At 49.6% G+C, this 13108-nt stretch overlaps 5 protein-coding genes across 5 annotated transcripts; 3 read left to right on the top strand and 2 right to left on the bottom strand.

Moving 5' to 3' along the window:
- Positions 1-576: 576 nt before the first annotated feature.
- Positions 577-2195, bottom strand: TrAtP1_013081 (uncharacterized protein; the record flags this gene model as incomplete). Its single annotated transcript, XM_014088726.2, has 2 exons — positions 577-868; positions 934-2195. 2 exons carry the CDS (start codon positions 2193-2195, stop codon positions 577-579), a joined length of 1554 nt encoding a protein of 517 aa, XP_013944201.2.
- Positions 2196-2759: 564 nt separating this feature from the next.
- TrAtP1_013082 (uncharacterized protein) lies at positions 2760-3272 on the top strand (the record flags this gene model as incomplete). The annotated part of the gene is made up of 1 exon (XM_066115788.1): positions 2760-3272. One exon carries the CDS (start codon positions 2760-2762, stop codon positions 3270-3272), a length of 513 nt encoding a protein of 170 aa, XP_065971888.1.
- A 768-nt stretch (positions 3273-4040) lies between these two features.
- On the bottom strand, positions 4041-4438 carry TrAtP1_013083 (uncharacterized protein; the record flags this gene model as incomplete). Its single annotated transcript, XM_066115789.1, has 3 exons — positions 4041-4171; positions 4273-4282; positions 4337-4438. The coding sequence occupies 3 exons, from the start codon at positions 4436-4438 to the stop codon at positions 4041-4043; spliced, it is 243 nt and encodes an 80-aa protein (XP_065971889.1).
- Positions 4439-7026: 2588 nt separating this feature from the next.
- Positions 7027-8910, top strand: TrAtP1_013084 (uncharacterized protein). Its single transcript, XM_014088728.2, has 2 exons — positions 7027-7905; positions 7969-8910. The coding sequence occupies exons 1-2, from the start codon at positions 7393-7395 to the stop codon at positions 8257-8259; spliced, it is 804 nt and encodes a 267-aa protein (XP_013944203.1). The 5' UTR covers positions 7027-7392; the 3' UTR covers positions 8260-8910.
- Positions 8911-11742: 2832 nt separating this feature from the next.
- On the top strand, positions 11743-12189 carry TrAtP1_013085 (uncharacterized protein; the record flags this gene model as incomplete). Its single annotated transcript, XM_014088321.1, has 1 exon — positions 11743-12189. One exon carries the CDS (start codon positions 11743-11745, stop codon positions 12187-12189), a length of 447 nt encoding a protein of 148 aa, XP_013943796.1.
- Between the last annotated feature and the right edge of the window lie 919 nt (positions 12190-13108).

Here is a 13108-nt window from a genome sequence, read left to right on the forward strand (position 1 = left end):
AGGAAAAAGAAAAAAAAAAAGGGTGGAAAAAAAGCAGTCCCAGGCGCCAATGTATGTGTGTATGTATATGTATCCGTTATATAGTCCCTTTCCCATGCATATATGCAATATCCCAAATTTTCTATTCGCTCATCATGAAGGTTGCGCTTCAGTAAAAAAAAAAAAAAAGTAGAAAGAAGAAAGAAAAGTAAAAAACATCAAAAATTCAACTCAAAACAGGAAAATGGCAGACGCTCGCTCATGTAAAATTTCGTAAAATCCTTTTTATCTTTCCGGCCGTATAATTCATATGATCTTTATAACAAAGGGAACAGTAGAACAAAAGAGAGGTCAAATGAGTGTAAGTGTAGAGATCGAAACAAAACAAGATGCGTTTCCTCGATTTTCTTTAATGTTTCGTAATTCATTGTTTATGTTATGGTGCTGTGTTCGTGTGTTGCTGTTTTTCTCAGTTTCTGAATAGTCGTGTAAAATGTCTTTTGTTTTCCAAGGACATGGTGTTTTCTGCGTTTTAGAATGCATGATATATGAGAAAATATGAGAAATCTGTCGATGTCGTTGTGCCATAAAAGCAGTCTAATAAGCGAGCACAGTATGTCCTCTGAGTCGCAGGGGGCTGAATGTCTGGGCCTTATTCAGCAGCCCGTGTACAAGCATCTTGGTCCGTGGCTGAGACACTGAAACGGTGTGATTGTTAACGGTAGTGGCGTTACCAACAGCGGCAGTGGCTGTCGTAGCAGCACCTGGTGCGGTGTGGGGCCGAGCTGGAGTGACCGGGCGGCTGTAAGTGCCGGCCTTTTTCGCTGGTGGCCAGCGGCTAAGGATGGAGTCATCGACAAGGGCCATGAGACCGGTAGCGATGATGACACTGGAGCACATGTTAGAAACTGCTTGACAAAGGGAAGAAGTGGGAAGAAGTGGGAGAAGACTTACTCGGCTACGTCAGTCAAGGCCTCGATGATGGACTTGTCGTTGATCCACATGTAGCACTGGGGAATCCAGTTGCCTGCAGCCTGGTCAGCCTCGACCTGGGTCGGGCTGCGGCCTTCAGGCAGAATAATGGCCACCGGCTCAATTTCCTTGTCGCGAATCAGATGGAAGGCAGTCTTGCCAAGAGCCTTGTCCATCACTCGGCGCCAAGCGTAGTTGTGTCCCCACCATTGGAAGTCGTATTGCTTGCCTAGGCGACGCATGATGTCGACACGAGCGTAGTTGCTAAACTCGAGCTTGAGAGTGTTGAGCGGGATGGGCCGCGCCGAGGGGAGCTTGGGCTCATCAGAGTCGGAGCTTGCTGCTTCTTCGGAGTAGATGGAGCCACCGCAGCCCCAAGCGGTGTTGTTGCTGCCAAAGGAAGGACGACGAGGGTCCGGAGTAGTAGACGCAGACAAGGCAGCGGCCTTTTCGGCAGAGGCGCCGCTGGATCGTCGGAAGGAGGTCTTGACCGAGCGCAAAGCACTGGTGACGGATTTTGAGAGGGAAGAGGACGATGCTGTCGGGCGCTCAAGGCGGGGGTTGGCGCCCTTGGAGTTGCATACCTCGCGGCCAGAGTCGCGGCAGTACCGTCTCAGCGAAAACTCTCGCTTAGCAAGGTCGTGCATGCGGAGGTGGAAGAGCTGGATGGCGACAGCACGGCGACGGCGCGATGACACATCCGGTACAATGGCATCGACACGGAGGTTCATGTTACCATCGGCAGTTCGGTCGTCATGGCGAATGGACAGGCGGTCCATTGACGGGAAGAGACGCGCAAAGGTCTCTGGGTCTGATGATCGGACCGAGATCTCAGGGTTGGGCATGCAGCTGTATGGCGGCAGGGTGGAAGGAGGAATGCCTGGCGAGGCAGCAGAATCTTCTTCGTCCTTGTGGTCATTGTCGGAGTCGTTGTGAGACTCTGATGACTTGTCGTCTGAGTAGGCAGAGTCATATGTATTGACTGACGAAGAAGAGTTGGAGCCAGTGTCTACCATGGACGGAGGCAGTTCCTCCCAAGTATCGCGCTCCCATGTATCCCTCGATAAGTGGTGGGAGTCATAGTAGGACCCCGATACATAGCTGGAGGTCTGGTCGTACTGGCGACTCGACGTATAGTAACGGCTTGAGGCTGCTGTTGAGTTCCTGCTGCGGGCCATGCTGGAGGCTGTGGTCCTGCTGGCCCTTGATGCTGCGCGAGCCTGTCTCCTTGTAGGGACGGCCATTGGAGATGCGCTGCGCGATAAAAGAAAAAGGTAAGAGTGACTGAAGAGGGCTGTGAAGGGTGTTACGCTAGTATATTATTGCGATAACGACTTGTGCCGATGCTATAATAGCAATTGTTGGAAAGTATGAGTAGGTAGTGGTGATAAGTGGTGTAAGTGATGTATAAGTGGCTTTGGGTTTGGTGTGTGGTTTTGATATGCTCTCCTTGGTGAGAGTCGGTGTCGGTTTATATCAAAAGACGCCGATATGACAAATGCAGCACTTATCCAATCAAGCAATTGTGCACATAATCTGCAAGCTCTATCGAGTTTCCGAAATGTGGTCGACTAGGGACGTCATTAAGGCAGAATGCGTGCGCTTTGGTAGAGTGCAAGTGCTTTCTCATCAAGCTATGAAGTCGAGTCTTCTCAGAGTGAGACCATGGCCGCACCCGTGGTGTGATATATGTGTGAATGCCAGACCCCCTCCGTTATGTCATCTCACCTTCCGATGCGCCAGTCACTCTTGCATCGTAGCGGATCTATTAGGCGGCAAGCCACTCTCGAGTCTTTACTGTGTTCGGCATGCAGGCCTTGGGCCAAAGAGAGATACAGCAAAGCATGCAAGCACACAGCACACAGCACAGGGAGAGAGTGAGCAGGAGGAAAACATGGAGACGCTTAATGGGCTCGGGCAGGGGGCGTGTGAACCGGGACGAGTGGCAGGCCCGCCAGAGGCTGTGTAAGACGAATAGGAAGGGCTGGCCAGCTAACCAGCCCAATACCGACTTGCTGGCAAATACGGGGAGTGCATGCCTGGCCAAGCACCAGCAAGGAGAATGGCAAAATTTTCACTCCGAGCAGAGCTCCAATTCGCCCTGGGCAGTGGGCGGCGGCCCAAGGCAAGGCCTGGCCTGGGCAAAAGAAGGAGAAGGCCAGCGCAATGGACCGCAGCCGCAGAGTCGACAGCCGCGTGTTCAATGGCAGACCCTGGCTCACGCACGTCGATGGATCCCCTCCTCCGCTCTATCGCCCTCTAGCCGGCCTCTGTGTCTGCTCGTCCAATCGCGGCCGCGGCTGCACAATGCAGGAGCTTAGAGCTCTGAGCTTTGGGCCGCAGAAATATGCAACTCCTGGAACTGACTTCCTGAGAGACGCCCATGTCCGGCCAGACAGGACATGTCTGCATCGCAGGTTACAACGGCCGAGTTGGATGCATCTTGCCTCTTACATGCCGTACAGTATAGAAATGGCCTGGGGAGCGAGGCATGGGCATTGGCACATTGTAAAAAAAGAAGTGCTCCATAATGGATCTCATGGCCGGGGTAGAACATTTTTTTTTCGTCTCCCATCCCTGGACCGCGGCACGGTAGACCGTAGACGGACCTCTAAGAGCGCACCACCTCGAGATGCGTCCACAGCGTTCTGACACATATGAGATCGATGACACCATAGTGCTCCGCCAGCGTTGGGAGTATCTAGAGGTACCGATATGCGAGGTGTCAGCAGCGATATGTTATGCCCAGAATCAACCTTATCCATGGCTTTCACCTAGGTATTTCTTTTTTTTTTCCTTTTTTTTTTTTAAATCCCCATGCTGTCTTGTTCTTCGCTCGGTGGCCCTCCTTGTAACATTGTACTTGTCGTTTCCGAGAGTGCCCGAGTTGCGAGTAACGATACTTGTAAACGGTCATGGTCCGGACCAATACCCGGCTGGTGGTGTCCGCTCTGCTACGTGGCGAGCAATACCTAGACCACGATGGAGAATCCCTCAGCTACCAAGCCTCTCTCAACGATACCGCGACAACTCTCGCCTTTCTCGTACGCTAGCTAGGCCTTTGCGCAGATGGCAAATTCAATGAGAAATCAGAGAGCAAGTCGCGAGATGCTTTGTGCGTTTTCGGACATGCACAGCGTAAATCTTGGGCTCTCACCGTCGGCAAACCCCATCAGGAGCTGAAGCGTCCCTGACGAGAAGCCTGGAGATTCATCATCAACTAACATCTGTAAGCCAGCAGATCCCCGGCCATGGCTGAGACACTATGGAGCGCCTTGCCCGCAACAGCACGCGAGACGGCGCAAACAGAGTCACACGTACCTGCCAGCCTCTGGATATCGGGTGCGCCGCCTCACTGAAAATAGCATGGCAGCGACCAACGTACGAAGCACACAGGCACCATCGTCAGCGCCGTCGCTCTCGTGATGACAGAGGCCTGTTCCCCTTGTACACTTGGCCTTGGCGCCGGATCTGCCAGTGGGCGCATGAGTGGCGCCAGAATGAACAAGTCACCGCTGGAGCGGCGCTCTAAGCCCAAGCTGGCTGCTGCCGAGTGCGCTGGCAGACTGATTGGTTAAGCGCCCAAGGGATAAGAAGCTTGTCCGTTGACACATCAGCAGTTTGGGGCTGCAGCTAGATGGATTGAGCGAACAGCAGGCCGCATCGGTGCGATCCATGGATCCCGTGGGTGCCCAACTTCAGGCGAGGGTTTTGCCAGGCCACTCGCTCGCTTGAGCGTGTCTCTCGGAAAATACCAGCACCAGGCGGGGGGGATATTCCTCAGCATGTGCATTGCTTGTGCCTTGTGGTGTTCATCCATCCCGTGCTATTCGTTGTTCGCGCCGTGCTGATTGGCGATAATTGGGACTGGTGACCCCCGGCGCACGAGGTCCAACACCGCAGATTTGATTTGCACTGTGGGCGAGATGCGTGCGTTGCATGGCTGCATAATTCTTCGACCTGACGAGGCACCATGCGATTGGTCTCCTCCCGGAGAATTGAAGAGAAGAAATTTCAGCATCCATCAGGGTACGGGTTGCATTCTGCATCGCGAAATAATCACCAATCGCAAGGGCCAATTGAGGCTTTGATATGGGCACCCGTTCGACTTCTGACGAGGCCCTCAGCCTTGCCTATCACAAGCCCGCAACAGATTCTGCGATGCGGCAACTTTGCCTTTATCCCCTGCCGTCGCTATTCGCCCGTCATTCTCACAAAATCATCAGTTGATTGAGCTGCACAAGAGCCAATGCATGCATTCCCAATGCTGATTCTCCTCACTTGATACATCGTACAATGAGCGAAATGTAACGGGGTGAAGAGTCCGGATGCGCCCATTTGCAAGTCCATCGCCACCAGCAGCAGCAGGATATTAGCCATGTGAATATCCAGTTGGCTCGATAAGAGCGAGGCATTGCATCAATAGCCTGTGGTGCCAGTGTGGTGTGTGTCGGCCAGCCATTCGTCAATTTCACGCCACTTGCGAGTCGTGCCTCGGACACGAGCTGCACGATGCAGCAGCGGCTTGGCCCCTAACCAGCCTTTGGCCTTTTTTGCGCATCCATCTCAAGCTGCGAGGAGAATTAGCGAAATGTCGAGAAATTGAACGCGACCCGAGGCTCTCGTAATACCTGTTGGACCAAGTCAAGTCTGAGCTTCGCATCCATTGTTTGCTGCAGACTGCAGCCGCAATTGTCGATTTGCCGTCCCTTTGCCCATTCTTCCTCTTTCGCCGTTCGCCACTAAGTCGTTAAGCATAACTCGTCTCTATCACGACGGAGAACGTGGGGGACAGCCAGCAAACGCACCCCACACAATCATATGTTGCACTGCAGGGAGGGGAAGAGACAGATGACCTCGCGATAATGTCGTGTGTCTGTGTTGAGACACCGAGACACCGGGGACGGCCACGGAGGAGGTGCTCATTCACATCACATGCGAATGTTACCTGTAGCTTGTAATTTGGGGAGCACAGAGAGCAGCGACGACGAGGATGCAAGTGACAGAATCAGGGCATTGATTAATATACGGTGCATGGAGGTTGCAGCTTCCAAGGCATCAAGCTGCTGTTGCAGTGCCCGACGGTTATCGATAGCAATCTGGGTGTGCCTAGTACCTGTACCTGCCTGCGCACGGCACAATTGGAAGAGAAGGGGGTACTGTACTTTTACAGGTTAGTATGTATGGGCGTCAGACAAACGCAGAGACGATATAAGGCATTATTTTGTGCCTGGCATCTACAGCACAGCCTAAGGGGTCAGATACGTGTAAGTCAATTGCTGGTTGGCCTTGCTATCTCGTAAATGTGCGTCTGACTACCAGTTGTCCACCTACCACGTACAATGAAGGTTGTGATCTCAAGTAATATCCCCTAAGCACCTGAACGGATCATGATGAGTAGATAAACTAACTGCTACGTTGACTGTCTTTCGGACCCACGCTGCTGATTGCAGGACGGTGCAATGGACATACCTATTTTGGATATACGATAATACGGCCATCGGCATCATCGTCTCAGTCTCACAGCTACAGTATAGATCCCGAAATCCCGGTTGCCCAGTGGATGGTTCATGAACATAGCCGACGCAGGTCAAAATAGCTTTGACTTGAAGCCAGCAGTGCCTCGGATAGCCGCACTGCTTTTTCTCTCTCTCTACAGCTTACACGACCGTCTTATCATCTCCAAGAACAGGGTATCTTGTAGAATATTTGAGACAGAAACTTGCCTACCTAGCAAGAATGAAGTGATATATGTATACCAGTAGCGAGTAATACCTACATGCCGTATTTCGTATAAACGACCTCTTATACCATCCGTCCATCTCTGGTCGTCTTACCTACCCCTCTTTGGAGATTCTCTCGAATGGATACACGTACCAACTCACCTTTCCATCCACCGAGCCTCAATTGGCCGGTCTATCCCACGCTATTTTCAGGAACCAAAGCCAAAAACACTGCCGGCGTCCCTCGAGCTCGAGTCCGATTCGCCATGTGTGCTCGGAACAATACTTTCGCCCCCGTCCGCAGCCCCCTACACCGTCTTATCGCTTCCAACGTCTTGCCTCCCCGCTATCGGCCGCGACAAACTCCACGATGCTCCACGATGCTCCACGATTTCGGAATCCCGAGGCCCAAGTGAATCCATCGTAGACCAGGCCAGATGACTACGTGTTAGCAGCAGCAATTCGCGGCTCAACGGCTCAAAGCTTCTGGCCCAGACAGACCCCTCCTCGCATCTCTCTGTCGTTGCCACTGTCGCCTCTCGCAGCATCAAGCAATTTCTGGTCTGATCTGATCTGCCGCATCTGCATCGTCCAGGTTCTTTCGCTCCCTCCAGCATTTGCATTGCACGCTAAGAGCAGCAGCGTCTCGTCTCGCCTCCGCCCCGGCTCTCGTCGCCGTGCCCCTCGTATCATATCCTTATCCTTGCCCGCAGCGAAAATGACGGCCGATGCCATCTCCGGGTCCGGGCCCGCATCCGGCTCGCTCGCAGCGAAGCCTCTCCGGCTGCTGGTCCTCGAGGCCGACACGCCGCAGCCCAACACCAATGCAAAGTACGGCGGCTATCGAGGCGTCTTCACGGCGCTGTTGACGGCGGGCGCAAAGGCCCTGGATCCGCCGCGGCCGCTCGCCGACCTGGCCTCCATCACGGCGCTCAACATTGTCGAGGACACGCAGTCGTATCCGCCGCTGGACGAGGTCGATGCCATCTTGATCACCGGCTCGCGCCACACGGCGTTTGACAACGACCCCTGGATCCTGAAGCTGGTGGAGTATGCAAAGCAGGCCATCGACTCCGGCCGCATCAGAGTCGTGGGCGTGTGCTTCGGCCACCAGATCATTGGCAGGGCCATGGGCGCGCCCGTCGGCAAGAGTGATAAGGGCTGGGAGATTGCCGTCACCGACGTCGACTTGACCGACAAGGGCAAGGCCATTTTCCAGCTCGACAAAATGGTGAGCTTGCATGCGGTGCTCGTACATGTATAATGCTTGCGCTGACGTAAAGCTTCTTTGCAGCGCATTCACCAGATGCATCGTGATGTTGTTCTAGAATTCCCCAAGGATGCTATTCCTCTGGGCGGCAACCAAATATGCCCCGTCCAGGCAATGTATAGCCCTGGTCGGTACATTACCGTTCAAGGCCACCCAGAATTCACCGCAGAAATCGTTGGTGAGATCGTCACCAACCGACATAAAGCTGGCATCTTTACGGACGATGTATATACCGACGCCCTCAGTCGCTTGTCCAATGAGCACGACGGCGTTGCAATTGCAAAAGCCTTCCTCAACTTCATGAGGCATGGTTAAGTACAAGCATAGAGCGACAGCACAGTTTTGCAGGAGCTAGTTTGGTACTATACCCAGCTTCATATCCAATCCAATTCATAGCTGGGGCCGGGGTCGGCGATAATATGTACATATATGTAAGGATACTTTTAGCGCATGATTTATTTGTTCTAGATGCATCGCGTTGCCAAAATGCGGTGAGCTCTGATCACATGCAGAAGTAACATGCCTACACTTACTCCGGAGAAACCTGGTACTCAGGGTTTGATGCAGCCACTGCGCCAGTCAACACACGCTCATTATCGCAGAGAGGATATGATCTAAGAACAGGGCCTTTATGTGATGCGAAACATGGGAGCAGAGAGAGGGGTAGAAACGGGTAATCAGGATGGCTTCTTCTCTTTGTTCTTGAATACCACGCTGCATCAGACTTTTTTTCCCGCCAGGTTAATATTCTCTGATTTGCTTGTCCGCCGCTTGAGCTCAACAGCTTTGACACCGACGCGTCAAGTTCATTTCGTACATTTGGAAAGATAGATAGTTTAGCAGCAATCAGCAATCATGTTTACGTTGTATTTAAACACCATTATACCATAGCCCTTGATACGCTGCTGTGAGGTGTCATTCGGAATAGATCGCATACTGTCCAGGGTACCTATAACAAAAGCAGAAATTATTTTTTAGCACGCCACTTTCGTTGTACATCACCTCGATTGGAGTTGGTATCACTGATTTACAACTACTTTTATCTTGATTTGTTTCTTCTATTTCCTTTAATCTCGTAGTTTTATGTGTAGACCAGCCGCCTCATTAAACCACAGATAAAGTGCTAGGTAATGAAGGTTAGGAGTGGAATAGCAATTTCCTATAATAAATGCTGTATCATGACTTATTGACAATGCCAACTTGGAGCATTCTGCTTATAGATTGATTGAAACGCAATTGTTGACGTCGAGATATTTAGTTCACGATGATTAAGTAACTTACCATAATATCGGCTACCACCAGCCACCAAAGTCTACTTTCCAGGGCGATGACCGCTTGATAGCGACTGTGTATTGATTCTCATGTCAAATAGTTCATTTTCATAAAAAAGCTATCGAAATGCCACCCAAGCCAGATACAACTATGTTTGTGCAATAAAAGTGTCGACGATGGCAGTTTTAAATAAGCATCTTTTATAAATGCCACTCTCTATCAAACGTAGCTACTCATCTTGACTGACGCGAACGCGAGTAAAAGGCACAAGTTATTCATCTAACTGATGCTTTTAGAGACTTTTAATAAAAATTACCGATTATTACATTTATCCTTTGTACATTTTGAAAAGTCGTAGGAACCTTTTAAGATTCAGTAAATGCTCCACTCCGTTCACTGCTTTGGTCACATTTGGGCGTTGAGAGCAATGGCAAGCATTTAGACATTTTCACCAACCATATGCAAGCAATTGTCTGAACCGAATATAATTTCAACCACGATCAATGTCTCTTGATAGAGTCATATTAATACATGATAGAATATACGGTTTATGAGCAGGGGGTTATGGCGTGGTGCATCTATATTCGCTGATACCGACAGTACATATTTCTACAACAGCCCTCAGAATTCTTTCCAAACCCACCGAGCCTAAACGTATAAAGACGTACTTTGATCCGCCATTCAAATAATTCCTTATTCAGAAAAAGCTCATGAAGTTTGATTGCTAAAGTTATTTCCATTAATAAGAGAATTATCCTATTTCTTCTCTCTAAGAGTAAGACATGTATTTCTCTTTCCCGACGGATGAAACTTGCATCAGCTTACGCATACTATCGTACTCAATGACTAGAAGTTTACAAACTATAAGACAATAAGAGTAGCTTCCTCAAATGCTCAACCTCTGTTTCTAAGGAAGCTTGATAGTTTGTCGTAGTGGTCCAACTAATCCCCAATCCAGATATTATTGTTCAAGTGCCGAGAATATGGACCCCCTGGTTAAAGCCCTGCGCAGCCAAAATCAGCCTATTCTTTAACATGCTACGTCTACACTTATATGGCTCTTGCGGGAGTGACAACGGTAGCAGGGGTGAACCTGGCTATATCCGCTCCCGGGGAAATGAATCTTTCCCGGGTCACTCTAATGACATCGACTAAGCGGAGAAAGCTGGAAACAGCAGCTCAATCGATTATCAGGCACCAGTGTAGTATTATACGATAGGACCAATTTGGAATTAATTGACCACAGCTCTGAGCTATAGATTCCGGACATTGTAGTTTGGAACAAAGCTAGCGATATGCCAATGGGTCAAACTGCCGCTGTCAAGTGAATAGAGCTAATGCAAATAGCACTTTCCCTTCCACTCCGATAGAAATATACCGAGTCTACTTGGAAATTCAATTGTTCAGATGTGGGGAGATAATGTTACGAAGCTGATTTTACGTACCACCAGCCAGAGAATATCAGTCAACTCGGGCAACTCCCGTTGGATCCGGCTCGTCTTATAGCCTCTTGGTCAAGAACATCACATAGGTCCAGTTTCCAAATTTTCACTCCTTTAAAAGGAAGTAATTAAGCAGTACATGTTCCTTCAGAAGAGCACTGCGGCCGCTACACTCCAAATCGTCCGTTCTAGGAATCTCATTAAGCAGTGGCCGGATCCCACGCGGCAACGAGTATCCATTTACACTTTAAAATAGGATCGAGCTAGGCGTTTACTCATAGCAACGGTTCGATTCCATTCATTTGATGTAACACGGCCTTGTCTCCTGCCTCAAGTAGTAAAAGGCTGAGCTGTTTTGCCCCCCCTGTGCTTACTGCCCCTGTCTCAGATCCGTTGGCTGCCTACAGTCGAAGCGAACGCCCTACACTTGTAAAATTGTCTGAGGCTAAAGACCAAATACTACTTTAGATACATTAATAAAGTCATATTAACCCAGGAATTGCTTCATCATGTTGGTTTCATCCCAGCTTGAAGTGTGGTTTGTTCCCTCTGCGAACACGATGATGTAGCTACCTATATAGAGTAAATTTTCGTCTAGTGTTTTTCTCTCCTCTGCTAAAAATTGACTCTTCCGGCGCTATGGTAATCCAGCATCAGCCAATGCAGATCGTCATGTCAGCCCAAAAGAAGCGGAGCATTTTGTTGCTGTTTTAGGAAAGTTTTGTTCTTAGACGTTTGTGTTTGATGCCCGCTTGGTTCGAGCAAGCTAAGCGCTAAACACCAAAGAAGAAGCTCCAAGATCCAAGTGGTGTACGATCTAGTTACCTATTCCATGAATGCCAGGGGTCGGCATGACCGTACCTGCATCGCTAATAGTGTTTTGAAGTAAATCGATTCCACGTGGTAACGTTGAATCGTGAATACACCAACGGAGTTTACATTTGTAAGTGTTACATTCGTATACCAAGTCAAGGCCAGAGTAACTATATAAGAGAAGAAACAAGTCCATGCTCCTCCTCCAGCAGCTCATCATTCATTGCAAACAAGATCCGCAACTCCATCAACAAACAAAACCACCTTCAAAATGCAGTTCTCACTCTCCATCGCCACCTTTGTGCTGGCCATGACCGCCTCTGCCGCGCCCAGCGCCAAGCGCCAGAACATCCTCGCTTCCGGCGACAACATGCAGGGCTCCATCTTCCAGTTTGGCGACCCAGCTCCTGCTCGCCAGACTCTGTACACCGTTGGATCTTGCGGCCTCAGCACCTACTTCCCCAACGCGGTTGACCCCAGCATCCCTCTGGTTGCCATGCCCGCCGTCGTCTTTGACCAGTTCGGCGCTGCTCAGAACGACCAGCTCTGCGCCAAGATCATCACCATGACCCACAACGGTGTCACTCGCCAGGCTGCTGTTGCCGACCGAAACTCTTTCGACTCTATTGATATGACTTTGGATCTCTGGGAGGCTTTCGGCGGACACGATGGCGATGGCACCATCATCCAGGGCTTCAGCTGGTCCATTGCTGCTTAAGAGATGCTGAGGAGGCATATGAGTTGGGAGGTTGGAATCTGTACATATTCTGCTCTATTCTGATGTATATATTTTTATGATTCAAGAGTCCTCGCAAAAGGGGACTTGTGTTTATACTTTACCTTACATAGCTATAGCCAATGCCTATATGACTTTGGATATCATGAACCTTTGGAACTTTTATCAAAACTCGTTGTTTCATATACTCTTCAACTTTGAGTTGCCTTGATATAGTGAAGTCTGTGAATACAGGTTCTGTAGATAATTTCGAACATGTAAACGAAAGTGCGAGCTGAGAATACATCATAACAGCTTCAATGCCTGGCAGCTGATCAGTGGCTTACTGAGCAACTAGCCTGTGCACAGGAAGATGAATAAATATGTATATACCAGAAGAATCGGAGGAAATAGAGGTATCGCAACGTATATAAGTAGTTTTATTACGGTCAAGATATTGCTACAATGTTGTGGTCAAAACTCAGTTCGATGAGTTTCGCGTCTTCTAGTTGGAGTTACTGTCCAGCGAGAAAGGTAGCTGAATAACCAATACAAGTTATCATATCAATTAAGGGTCTATGTACATCTTGCGACACTACTTCGGACGCAGCAGCGGTTTAAGATGCATATGCAGCATCTGGCCTCAACTGCAGGCTGTCAGCTGTTCAGCGCAACTCATAAAAGGAGCGCTGCAAAGACAGCCAAGCGGGACAGAAGAGAAGACTCGGCCTTCTAATGAAGCGTATGCATCGAATGAGAGCATTTGCGCCAGGCGACGACAATGGGCATTGAAAATGAGGCTATATTATCTGTTAATCTTGTTTGTATCAATGTCGCATCATTCGTATCTATACTTATGTTTCTCAACTTCGTCTACAAGCTTTATGAATGCCAAGCCGACGAATATCATTATGGTTTACTC

The sequence above is a fragment of the Trichoderma atroviride genome, chromosome 7, assembly GCF_020647795.1.
Source record: "Trichoderma atroviride chromosome 7, complete sequence".
Classification (NCBI taxonomy): domain Eukaryota; kingdom Fungi; phylum Ascomycota; class Sordariomycetes; order Hypocreales; family Hypocreaceae; genus Trichoderma; species Trichoderma atroviride.

What these genes read in the sequence shown, in the direction of transcription:
- TrAtP1_013084 (XM_014088728.2), top strand. Translation starts at nt 7,393, where the DNA reads ATGACGGCCGATGCCATCTCCGGGTCCGGGCCCGCATCCGGCTCGCTC. An exon ending in TTTTCCAGCTCGACAAAATG is followed by an intron (nt 7,906 to 7,968) that starts GTGAGCTTGCAT and finishes GCTTCTTTGCAG; the next exon opens with CGCATTCACCAGATGCATCG.